We start from the raw sequence: 13,427 nt of genomic DNA on the forward strand, positions 1-13,427 counted from the left end.
AGACCCCACCTCCACACCGGCTGCCAGGTTGGAGAGAGTGAAAAGAGGCTCCCGGCCCACATGGGCTTTACCGGGCTCCTACACATACACAGGGGTCCTAACAGCCCTGCCCCACACACCACCCCCAAGGCTCGCTGCTCTCCCTTAGCCCCCAATCTACCTGAGATGGGGAGGGGGTGGGAAATCTGCAAGAATGACTTGCCTTGGACCTCCCTGGGGACAGCCAAGCATCCCCCCACGGGCACACCCCCCACCACGCAGTCCGGGGCCTCACAAACACCAGGCCCCAGCCTGCACACCCACACACCCAGCCTGGAACAGTCAAGCACACAGGCTCGAACATACACGCCCACGCCCAGGCTGGGCTCGCAAACGTGCACATGGGCCGGCAGGCACCCCCACTGCACCAGCCGCAGAGACGTGCATGCACAGGCCCACATCTGCACAGGGGTGTGCCCAGGTATGCATGCTCACACACACATGCACGCACCTGCCCAGATGTGCAAGCGTGCACACACACACACAGCCCAGAAAGCCATCCGCAGCCCTTCAGCCCATCCCCTGTGCATCTGGAGACCTCCGTGATTGCCCCTGAGAGGACTGGGGTGTTTCGAGCTCCAGGGGAAAGCAAGTGGACCACAGACCCCCGCTCCTGGGCCTGGGGCACCTCCCTGCTCTCTTGCCCCTCCCCCCGCCCCTCCCCCCCATCAGGTGTGGGAGCAGGCAGGCGGCAGCTGCATCTCATTGTGCAGGGGCTCCCACCTGTCCCATCCCTCCGCCCACCCCAGCCTGGTGACCACGGACAGATGACAACTACCTCCGCGGCTTTCGCTGTCCGCAGGCTTCACCTGGATCGGCCGCGCCATCTGTGGAGAGAGGGGGGAGGGGCAGGTCAAGGTCGGCAGTGGGGGTAGCGCAGCGGGGGCTCCGTCTGAACTCTGCCGGGCGGCTGCCCACCTCCCGAGCCTCAACATCCCACCTCACTCCGGCGGCAACAAACCAAACAACACATGGTCCCACCTCCAGTGCTTTGCTCATGCTGCCTGGAAAACTCTTACTTTGCCTTCAAAACCCCGTAACACTATCCCTTCCTCCAGGAAGCCTCCTTGCCTCCCCAAGTGTGACAGAGCGTCTGCAAAGATGGCCCCACTCCTCCGGTCCCTGTGTGTGATGTGACTTTGCAGTTCCTCTCATTAAGAGCTGGAGCCTGTTTCCCCTTTTGCATCTGGACTTGGCCATATTACTTGCTCTGACCAATAGAATGTGCTGGAAGTGAGGCTGTGGGAGTTCCGAGACTGGCCTCAAGAGAACTCGCAGCTTCTACTCTTGGAACCGAGATGGCCAGGTGGAGAAGCCCCGGCGAGCTCCTGGAGGGCTGGAGACCTCATGCCCAGAGAGGCAGCACATGGGAGTGAGGCCGTCCCGTCCCAGCTGGCCCGGGTTGAGCCCCAGCTGCCTGGCTGCAGGAAGGACCCCAGGAGAGACCAGCAGAAGAACCGCCCAGCTGAGCCCAGCCTGGGCTTACCAACCCACAGAACCGTGGACAGATGAAATGGTGGGGTTGGTTTGTTACTCAGCAGTCGCTGACTGATACACCAAGGCAGCTACCTGTAGTCAGCTTGGGTGGGAGGACTGTCATACCTGAGTGGACCAGCCTGACGTCTGGACTCACTGTTCTGGACACTTCTGTCCCCCACCCCCAGCTGAAAATGATGTCCAATAAAAGAAATGGTCCCCTAACCCCCACCCCCAAACTTAACCATTGGTGGGTATAAGCTCATACGGGATGGGGTGGCATTTGTTTCTCCACTGGTCCTAGGACAGACTCCTCCTCCCAGCCTGGTGTTTCTGGTGAACTCCTATTCATCCTTCAAAACCCAGCTCAAAAGTCCCCACGCAGACAATACTTCCACCCCTCTGGGTTCCTTCTTCCCTCTGCCTCAGGGCAGGAAGTGTCTATGTTTTGCTCTGTGTCCCTCCAGAGAGGGGACCACAGCATCACCCACAGAGGCAGAGTACACGACAGAATTAGACGAGCTTGCTGAACCGAACTGACCAGAAGGAAGTGGCCAACACCCACCAGCATAGAAAGCCACCTAGTCCCTCCGCACCAGGCCTGGGGTTGGGACGAGTGTTGGTCCTAGACCCCCTCCCACGTCAGACAATTTCGGAGTAGATCCCCACTGCCACTCAGAGAAGGGGCCCGAGAAATGTCAGCTTTCTAATCACAGGGCAGCCACCCAGCAAGCTCCAGAAAGGCAGGGTTTCACCCCATTTTACAGATGTCAAAATCAAGTTACGCATTATATCCACCAAGGTCATGGACTTCAAATTTAGGGATCTTTCCACCCACTCCCATGAGTAGAGACCCCTCCCCAACTTTGAACCCCCCCAAATCCCCCTCCCCATCTCTCAGACCCTGTCCCGGCCCTGTGCCCCCTTCCCCTGGCCCCCACCCCAGGGAGATTCTACCCCCACCAGCTTCCCTCTTCTCTGAGCCCCTCCCCCTTCTGATTCTCTCCCCCTTTCTGAGCATGGGTCCCGGACACATATGGGCCACCCCGATTTCAGCTCAGCCTTGGGAGCCCCAGAACCAGAGAGGCCTGTGTCTCCCCCACCCGGGGTCCCCAGTTATCCCAGTCCAACCTCCCTGCCACCCAGCCACATCCTCAGAGGGACCCTGACCACCTGGGAAAGGCCGGACCACGTCTCCCTCTCCCCACCACACACACACACACACACACACACACACACACACACACCGGGCCCTCTCCACCTGGGTACCACACCTCGATAGCTGGAGACAGGAGGGGGGATTATTTCAACCCGATGGGACCAGGTTCTGGGCTGGGGGCAGACCGAGGTGGTGAAGGGAGGTGGGGGGAGGGGGCACCTGAGCTCCAGCCTCCTGCTCCCCTCACCCCTCCCACCCCGCCTCCGCTGGCCCTCACCTCCTCCCCCCCCACCCCAGCACCTTGGGCAGATGAGGATGGGGTTGCCATGGCAACGCTGATTCACCACACGGAAGCTGGCAATTGTTGTTGCCATGGAAACTGCCTCTTAGGGGCGAGCCCAGCTCCTGCCTCGCACAAAAGAGATATTTAAATATAATCTTCTAGAGATGGATGAGCCGAGGGAGGGAGCGAGGGAGGGGGGCCGCGAGGAGGGAACCTGCCCCCATCGCCGCACCCTCCGCCCCCACCCCATTCTCCGGGCCTGGGTACCTGCTCCCCATCTCCCCCGCCCGCTGTGGAGCCTGCGACCTTCCGCCTCCTCCTGGGAGGCCCCTGCCCCTCCTGGGTCAGCTCGGCGCGGGGAGGGGGTCCTGGTCTGGCCCGGAGAAGCCAGGTGGGCTGCCCCCTCCTCTCCAGCCCCCCACTCGAAAGCCAGGCTCCGAGGCCCGGCCACCCCGCGGCCCCGCGGCCCGCCTTACCCACCGGCCTGGAGACGCGCGCCAGGCTGGCATCCACGTGCGGCCGCCGCCCGGCCGGCCCTGGGCGCACAGGCGCGCACACGCCGCGCGCTCGGGCCCCGCGCCTCGCTCCCCGCGCCCAGCGCCCCGGCGATGCGCCCGCAGAGGCCGGGCCTGCCCGCGCTGCCCGCCGAGCCGGGAGGAGGCGTGCCGGGGGGAGCTGGGTCTCCCCGCACCCCACCCCGCCTGGCGCCCCTGCCCGCCCATCTGGCTCTGCCCACCTCCTTCCGGCTCCCCCTCTCCATCTGTCCCACCGAGGTCTCTGCAGTGTGCCCCCTCCCTCCTCCACCTTCTCTGGCTCCCCATCGCTGCAACCCTTCCCTGCCCCCTCCCTTCCTCTTCTCATTTATTCAACAACATTCCCAGTGTGCCCCATGCTGAGTAATTTTGCAACCCCCACTAGTCTGGTGGAGGGGGAGACCAAGGCAGACACAACTCCTGGACCCATGGGGTCAGGGTTGAGGCAGAAGGAGGCATCAAGGGCTGGGAGAGCCAAGAGCCAAGAGCAGTGAAGAGCCAAAGGCTATCCTGGGGCTGCACTGAAGATGGATAATCTGTGGTGGGTTTTGACGTATGAGTAGGAGTTTGGAGGCGGGGAGACAGTTTCTCATGTTGGAGCAATACCTACATCCACTGACACATTTAATCTCCAAACAACTTTATGAGATGGAAACATGCCCATTTTATAGATGGGCAAACCAGAAAGGGAGAGGAGAAAGCCAGAAGCAGAGGCCCGATCTCCTTCTGGTTTCCTCAGGGTCCTCTGAGGACCCAGCCATCCCTCCAGCCAAGGGTCCTGGGGGCTGGGGCTCTGGGAGTGTCTGTGTCTTTGGGGTGGACATACATTAAGTGGCTGAGATCCAGTCCTTCCTCTGCCCCCCAGCTTTTGCTGGGTGACTTCAACCAAGACATACGCCACTGGACAAACAGGGTCCCTTATGTCTGACCTGTGTACATTACAGAGGGGGAAACTGAGGCTGCTGGGGGAGAGAATGCAGAAGTCTCTGGTGGTCAGGCCGGGGCCTCAAAAATTCCCCTGGATTTGCAAGGTTGTGCCTTTAGAAGATGCAGGAGCCCAGGAGAGGCCCCAACTGCGTTGTTTCCGGAAGGAAGCAAGGGGGACCCCCACCTGAGCTGCCCAGGCTGCTATTCCAGCCTCCTCCTCTCCCGCCCGGGCCCCAGCCCAGCCTCCATCAAACACCCAGACCAAGCGCCTCTCCTGCTCTCCACGCTGCCATGGCTCCCCACTGCCCTGGGGGGAGAGTGCTAGCTCCTCATCCTGGCGTTCGAGGCGCCCGCGCTGCTCAGCCCAGGCATTCCTCCCCGCTCCTCCTCCCATGGCCCTCTGCACCCCGTCGTCACCCCACAAGGCCCCCTCAAATGCCACCTCCCCCCGGAGCCTTCCCCTCGCTCTGCATCTGCCCTGATTGCTTTGCCCTGGCACTACCTCGATTCTGGCACACCCCCCATCACAATGCCGTCCCTCTTTGGGGTGAGCTCCTGGGGGCAGCGCCCAGGGGCTCTGTGTCCCCCTCCCCGCCAAAGGCCCAGCACGGGGTCCACAAACGACAACCCAGACGAAACGACCATCGTTTCCAGACTCCACGGAGAGCGAAACCCACGCCCTGTCCCTGTGGGCAGAGAGCAGGCTGGACATGTGCTGGGCACAGCGCCCGGCCGTGTCCACACCATCCCCATCTCACAGGGAGAAAGCAGGCTCGGAAAGACAACACAGCCGGCCCGGACTTCCGCGGCCTGACATCTGAGATCTTTCATTCATTCATTCATTCATTCATTCATTCATTCATTCGGCATAGATTTGCTGAGATCCGGTTCTGTGCTCACTGCCTGGCATGGGTCACCTCACAGAATCTTCCAAACACTCCGGCAGCCGCATTTCACAGATGAGGAAACTGAGGCCCAGGGAAGTAAAATCATTAGACGTTCGGGACGTCGGGGCCCCTCGCCCATTCCCAGGTTGGGCTTGATGCTGAGCCACGTCCTGGGATGTGGGGGCGGCTCCTGCGAGGGGGCCGCCTCAGAGACCCCGGTGTGCACAAAATGGCTTTTCTCGGGGGGGGGGGACGCACAGCTGGACAGACCAACCTCTCTCTTTCCAGATGCTCAGATGAGCAGCAGGGCGGCCGGCAGATCTGGGGTGTCCCGTGCCCCGCAAGACCTTCCCGAAGAAAGAGACGGCATTGCCTCAAATGGCCCAGCCCCTCGCCCTCCCAGGGCCGCGCGCCGCCCCCGTGGCATCCGTCCCGTCTCCGGGAACCCCCTCCTGGGGTCTGACAGCCCGCAGAGAGCCCCCGCTGGAATCGGAGGCACCCGCCCCGCCTGGCTCCAGGGGCCCCCGGTCCATCCCGGGCTCTATTCTGGGATCCTGTTATTCAATTTAGGATCCTGTTCCAGAATGCTGAGATGTGATTAAACCGCGTCCCCCACGGATGCTGCTGTGACACTCAGAGAGGGGACTGGAGAGGGGGGTCGCTCTTGCTTCAGAAAGCAGCATTTGGGGGGGGCTTGGCGGCGCCACGGTTGGGGCAGAAGTAGGGAGCCAGCAAATGATGGGGGTCACCCCCTCCTGGGTTTTAAAGAGATGAAAAGACACAAGTGTCCACTCCATCGTGTCGCCCCCAACACACACACCCACACAAACACACACACAGGGTTTCTTGGGGGGAGGAGGGGACAGGAGAGATGGTGGCCATCTTGGTCTCCAGCAAGATCCAGCTCTGCCCCCCTAACTCGATGGCTGTGTCTGCAGTGTGGGCACGTGAGCCGGCTCGGGGGGCTTCTCCAGCACGGCGCGAACCTCGTGGGGCTGCTGCTCGATCTTCTGGCGGAGACGCCTGGGGAGGGGGTCTCAGGTGTCCCTGCTCAGATGCGGCTGACGTGAGGGGGACCTTCCGCCCCAGCAGCCCCTGTCTGCTCCTCATGCAATCTGCCAACGAGCCTCCAGCTCCTGTTCTGAAAGGCTGATTCCACTGCTGCAGGTGTCCTCGGGGGAGGGAGGCTCACCCCGAAAGTCAACCCCTTCGCTAATCAGGCGGGTGCTGGCTACAGAAGCCGAAGGTCAACGTACACAGAGATCAGAATCCTAAGGACACGCCCGATGGAAATGCCCCACGGGTCCACCAAAAACAAAACACCGACAAGGATCTCTATCCGTAACAGCAAAAACTGGAAACAACGCACATGTCCACCGACAGGAGAATGCATGAATAAAGTGTGTATTCATCCCCGTGGAATACTACACAGCCATGTAAAAGGGCCAACCACTGATGCATGATGCTGAATCTCATCAGCATCAAGGGAGTGAAAAAAAAATGCAGATGGGAAAGACTATGTATGATATGATTCCATCCACATTAGATTAAAAGGAAAACAGGAAAAAGCCAGGTAATATTTTAGGGATGTGTCTATAATTGCTAAGACCATGAAGAAAAGCAGGGGTTACATAAAACTCAGGAGAGTGGCTCCTCCAACAGGACATGAGGGGCTCGGGCTTGGGGACATGGGACGGGGGTGTTTTTGGGGGTGCCAACTGCACAGTGATAACGGGGGCACTTGCTTTATAATTATTGGTGTTGTATGCACTTTTCTCTAAGTGTCTAGTATTTTTCATATCTTAAGAAATAATTTCTTAAAGCCAGGCTCCACTCCCAGAGAATGCTGCCCAGGCCTGGGGGTGGTCCCCACGGGCCCCTCCCTCCCCAGGGTCCAGCTCTGAGCCGTCTCCTTATTTATCAAATTTGTGCCCGCATGCCCAGGAGGGCAGGGGCCAGCTTGCAGGAAAACAAACCAGAGAAGCCAGAGGTCCCAGGCTTGCAGAGTGGGGTGGACAGAGCTGCTGTCCTCACCCTGGGGGGGACCTCGGATGAGTCCCTTCCTCTCTCTTAGCCACAGCCTCCTCCTCTGTCACATGGGGCTGGCACCTGGCTAACACGGCGGTTGGATGAATCTAGAACATTCTAGATCTGCACTGTCTAACACAGTAGGTGACCCCTGGATCTAGAACACTCTGGGTCTGTGCTGTCCAATATGATAGCTGATCTAGAACATTCTAGGTCTGTGCTGTCCAAAACAGTAGCTGGCTCCTAGTCTAGAACATTCTATGTCTGCATTGTTCAATATGGTAGCTGACCCCTGCTCTAGAACATTCTGGATTTGTGCTGTCCAACATGATAGCTGATCTAGAACATTCTAGGTCTGTGCTGTCCAAAACAGTAGCTGACTCCTAGTCTAGAACATTCCAGGTCTGCATTGTTCAATACGGTAGCTGACCCCTGCTCTAGAACATTCTAGTTCTGTGCTGTCCAATATAGTAGCTGCCCCTAGTCTAGAACATTCTAGATCTGTGCTAACACAGTAGCTGATCCTCCTTCTAGAACACTCCAGATTTTCACTGTCCAATATAGTAGCCACTAGCCACATATAGCGGTTTAAGTTTAAATTTAAATTTATTAAAATTAAATAACATTAAAAATTAAGGTCCTGACTCATCCTTGCCACACATTTCAAAGGCTCAGTAGCCACAGGGAGCTAGCGGCCACTGTACTGGACGCACAGACAGAACATTTCCACCATCGAAGAAAGTTCAATTGCACAGCGACAGTCTAGAATGGGGACTGGCAAACTACAGCCCCGTTCTGGCCCCCTGTCTGTTTCTGCAAATAAAGTTTTATTGGCACACTGCCACGCCATTCATTTACGTGTTGTCTGTGGTTACGACAGAGGCCATATAGCTAACAGAGCCAAAAATATTTACTCTGATCCTTTAGAGAGAAAGTCGGCGGACCCTTGGTCTAGAACATTCTAGAACCATCCTGTCCAGTACGGTGGCCCTCAGCCACCTGTGGATCCTGAGTGCTCGAAACGTGGCTCATGCGACTGAGGAACAAAATTTCAAATTCTGTTTAATTATAATTAATGTAAATCTAAACCTAAATCTAACAACCGACACCCGACGCCACTCTCAGAAAACTTTTAAGTATGTTGAGAACCACGGGGGTACGTGAATCTAGTTTTTCAACTGTCGGTTTTATAAAATGCAAATACAGATGGAACATTTCTGATAACAATCGAGTGTCCCAGTCAGGATGGACGGGGAGTGTATGACCCACAGGCGGGATTTTGGAAGACTTAGGGTGAAGAAAGGAATGTGAACGATCTCATTACTAATTTTTATATTGCCTCTATTGTCTGCCTGTTGAAATGTTAAGATTTTGGAGATATTGGGTTAAAATGGAATACAGTATTAAAATTCATTAAAATTCACCTGTTTCTCTTTCCTTTTTAAGTGTTGCACCTAGAAAAATTTAAATGCTATATGTGGCTTACATTTTTTTTTTTCTGTGAGGAAGATCAGCCCTGAGCTAACATCCGTGCTAATCCTCCTCTTTTTGCTGAGGAAGACCGGCTCTGAGCTAACATCTATTGCCAATCCTCCTCCTTTTTTTTTCCCCCAAAGCCCCAGTAGATAGTTGTGTGTCATAGCTGCACATCCTTCTAGTTGCTGCATGTGGGACGCGGCCTCAGCATGGCCGGAGAAGCGGTGCGTTGGTGAGTGCCCGGGATCCGAACCCCGGGCCGCCAGTAGCGGAGCGCGCGCACTTAACTGCTAAGCCACGTGGCTTGCGTTTTGTTTCTATTAGTCAGCACAGTTCTGGAACATTCACCAGCTCCTTATTCTCCTAACCAGGATTTCTGTGCCTCGGCACTGTTGATTGGGGCTGGATCATTCTTTCTCGTGGGGCCATCCTGGTCACTGTGGGGTGTTGAACAGCATCCCTGGCCTCTAGCCACTAGATGCCAGTGGCGTCTTCGCTACCGCCAGACGCCAGACCCCCATCTCCGTCTCCATCTGCCACAATCCTCTGCTTGAATGCGCCCTCCTCCAAGAAGCCGCCCTGATTGCCCTCCACTTAGTCACCCACGCAGGTCACCTGACTCTCCCACGCGATGCTGCCCCCAGTCACCCTTACATCCGGCTGTTCATTTTGGGGTCACCGCCTGTAGTGGGTTAAATGGTGGCCCCCCCTAAAAATACATCCAAGCCCTAATGCCCAGGACCTGGGAATGGGACCTTATCTGGAAAAGGCGTCTCTACAGATGTAATTAAGTGACAGATCTTGAGAAGAGGTCAGCCTGGGTTTAGGGTGAGCCCTAAACCCAATGACAGGCGTCCTTATACGAGAAAGGCAGAGCGAGACAGGACGGATGTAGACACAGAGGAGGATGCAGGGATGGGAGTGACGTGGCCACAAGCCAAGGATTGCTGGTGGCCCCCAGAAGCTGGGAGAGAACGGATTCTCCCCTAGAACCTCCAGAGGGAGTGTGGCCCTGCCGACACCTTGATTTCGGACTTGTGGCCTCCAGAACTGTGAGACTGTAAGTTTCTGTTGCTCTAAGGCCCCCAGTTTGTGGTACTTTCTTACGGTGGCCCCAGGACTCTAACACAGTCCCCTGATTCACTCCCACCCCGAATCCCCTACTCCCACCTCTGCGGTCCCTGCCAGAGGCACTTGCCTGAACAACCACACCTCCTGGTCTCCCCACTGTCCCTCTGGCCCCCGACAGCCACCCCCTTGGAGCCTTCCCTGACCACCGTGTCTAACTAGGGCACCCCTCCTGCATCATTGCTCGGAAAATCACCCCACTTCTTATCTCAATGTTGTCCTCACCATTGGAAGTTATCTCAGTGTCTATTGGTTCATTTCTTGTCTTTACTCCATCCCTGTCCCTGCGGGACATCAGGGGCTCAGTAAATGTTTGTTGAATGAACCAATGGGTGCTGAGGACTCATCCCAGGCGGGGAGACTTGGCGGGATGCAGACACTCCAAGCCCAGAGTGGTCAGGGATGAGCAGAGGGAGGCGATGACAGGTGTCACTTGAAGGCAGGGTGGAGATTCTCCAGGTAGGAGGGCAGTTCCCCGTGAGTTCTTGGGCACAAGTGTGGGGGTTGATGTTCTTTTGGGGTCCTTAGAATCTGAGGAGTGAGGAGTTTCTAGGAACTAGGCACTGCCAGAGACTGAAATATAAGGGCTTAACGTCTCCAAAAATAGTATGCGCTTTGCACCCACACTTCTCGCAAGCCTCTCTCCAGCCTGGTCAGATGGAGACGGCGATGCCCATTGTGGAGATAAGGATGACTGAGACTCGAAGGAAAGACACCGTCCAGGGTCACACAGTTTGGGAGGGGTGGAGCTGGGGTTTGATCCCATGGGACCACAGAAGCAGGAGGAGGGGTGACACGTGGGGGAGAGGCTCTGGAGAGCAGGAGGTGGGGACTGCGGGCTATGGGGGCAGGGGCAGGGAGGAAGTGGCTGATGCCCGCAAGATGAGGAGGGAAACAGGTTCAAAGGGGATGCTACAGCCAGTTTGAGCTCTGTGGGGTCTGGGGGATGTCTGGGGGAGTCACCAGGGGGCAGCTGGTCACAGAGCTGGTGATAGAAGTGTACGTAACCCCTGGAAAATAGGAGGCACTCAATAAAAATTTGTTGGATGGGTGGATGGGTGGGTGGGTGGGTGGATGGGTGGAGGGATGGGTGGGTGGAGAGATAGATGAGTGGGTGGGTGGATGGATGGGTAGATGAGTGGGTGGGGGGTGGATGGATGGATAGATGAGTGGGTGGGTGGGTGGAGGGATGGATAGGTGGGTGGGTGGGTGGATGGGTGGAGGTATCGATGAGTGGGTGGGTGGGTGGCTGGTGGATGGGGGGATGGGTGGGTGAGTGGATGGGTGGAGGGATGGATGGGTGGAGGGATAGATGAGTGGGTGGGTGGGTGGGTGGTGGATGGAGGGGGTGGGTGGGTGGGTGGATGGGTGGAGGGATGGATCAGTGGATGGATGGGTGGAGGGATAGTTGAGTGGGTGGGCGGGTGGCTGGTGGGTGGAGAGATGAGTGGAGGGATGGATGGGTGGATGGATGGGTGGAGGGATAGATGAGTGGGTGGGTGGGTGGCTGGTGGATGGAGGGATGGGTGGGTGGGTGGATGGGTGGAGGGATGGATGGGTGGATGGGTGGATGGATGGATAGATGAGTGGGTGGATGGGTGGAGGGATGGATAGGTGGGTGGGTGGGTGGATGGGTGGAGGGATCGATGAGTGGGTGGGTGGGTGGCTGGTGGATGGGGGATGGGTGGGTGAGTGGATGGGTGGAGGGATGGATAGATGAGTGGGTGGGTGGGTGGATGGGTGGAGGGATGGATAGGTGGGTGGGTGGTGGATGGAGGGGTGGGTGGGTGGGTGGGTGGATGAGTGGATGGGTGGGTGGGTGGGTGGATGGGTGGAGGGATGGGTGGGTGGGTGGTGGATGGAGGGACGGATGGATAGGTATATGGATGGATGAAAGCACTGGATCCATGGGCTGGCCAAGGAGAGTGAGCAGCAAGAGAGGAACAAAGGACCCTGAGCCTGACACAGAGAAGAAACCCCTGGCAAGTGTGACATCTTTTCATCTCAAGGTGGCCTCGGACCCAGGAGACCAGCCTGTCGAGAAAAGCTCTCAGCTCTTCCAGGGTCTTGCATCTCCCTCCGCCCCCACCCCGCTGCTGACGGAGCCCAGAGCCCAGCTTTAGCCCCCAACACAGAGGGAACTGGTCCCCAGGCCCCCAAGGCCTCAGGCAGTGGAAAGGGAGGCTGGCTTGGGTCTCAGTGATCCCATCGGGGGAATGGGGACAGGGACTTAGCCAGGGGGCTGCCAGAAATGCTGGCACATCTCCACGTGGGTACGGATTTCTCTGGACAGGAGGGTCAGAGCTTCCAGCCAGAACCTGTTGCCGCAAAAAAACGGACATGGAAGGACTGGGCACCAGCACGGGGGGCTGATTGCTAGCAGAGTCTACAGTCAGACCACGGCGGTCAAATCCTCGCTCCGCTGCTCGCTGGCTGCCTGACCTTGGACAGGTCCACAGGCAAACTGTGCTCCTCCAGGTCCCCCCCACTTCCACACCCGCCCTATGCCCCCGGGCTCCTGGTGAATAGAATGTGGCAGAAATGAAAGTGTGCCCTTCTGAGATGAGAGCATACAAGGCGCTGTGGCTTCCTCCTCGCTCCCTCTCGGATCGCGTGCCCCGGTGGGGAGACGGCCTCCATGTTGTGAGGCTGCCCAAGCAGCACTGTGGAGATGCCCACCCGGAGAGGAGCCGAGCCCTCGCACCTACAGCGTGCGAGGGGCCAGCTGGGAAGTGGATTCGCCAGCCACGGTCAAGGTCCGGCCGGCGTCTCCACTGCAACCTCAGGAGAGACCCCGAGCCAGGACTGTGCCCCGAACACTCCCCAGTCCCTGTCCCTGGCGACCGTGAATGACGGGTGCTGATTGCTTGAAGCCACCAAGTTGTGGAGTCATTTGTTACGCAGCAGGAGATAACTAATACAGCCCGCAGAACTCCACTGTGCCTGGGCGCTAACCTGTATGGACGGACCTACCCTCTGGTTTCCAGTTGCTTCAGGGAGGTACCAGCCGAAGGGTGGAGGAGGGATAAGAGTGAATTCTGGGTGGTTTATTCCACAGGCTCTAAGTCACCTGTGCCTGTGCTGTTCCTCTCCTGGCATGCCCTTCCTTCCCATCTTTCAAGTCTCTTCTCAAATGTCACCTCCTCAGTGAAGCCCTCCGTGACCACCTGCTCTACAGTTTCCTTCCCCCACTCTGCCCTGTTATACTCTTCCGGTGCTGAAGACCAGAGAGGTTAAGACACTGGCTCACTGTCACACAGCGAGGACAGGTTGGCGCTGGGCAAGGAGCCCGCTGGTGTGGCTGCCAGAGCGCACGACCTTGCCTCCGCCACTTCAGTGTCCAAAAAGGGGCTCTGTATGCTTCTCTATGAGGTTGAGGCCACCCCCAGAAGCTTCTGATGCTTGTTCAGAGTCGAGTCAACTCATGCCATGATCTCACGTCCCCGGCGGGCGCACCCGGATTTCCCACTCTCAGCCATGCTGTGCCCGTG

General features: G+C 57.8%; 1 protein-coding gene across 1 annotated transcript in view; it reads right to left on the bottom strand.

Annotated features, from left to right (window-relative positions):
- The window catches only part of CELF5 (CUGBP Elav-like family member 5), a 49,857-nt gene that overhangs the window by 13,799 nt on the left and 22,631 nt on the right, over positions 1–13,427 (bottom strand). Inside the window, 1 exon segment of the mRNA XM_087425256.1 lies at positions 815–866. Coding sequence (XP_087281382.1) covers positions 815–866 — 52 coding nt within the window.

Source organism: Ceratotherium simum, chromosome 39 (assembly GCF_057802395.1).
Source record: "Ceratotherium simum simum isolate JZ-2026a chromosome 39, ASM5780239v1, whole genome shotgun sequence".
In the NCBI taxonomy this organism is placed as follows: Eukaryota; Metazoa; Chordata; class Mammalia; order Perissodactyla; family Rhinocerotidae; genus Ceratotherium; species Ceratotherium simum.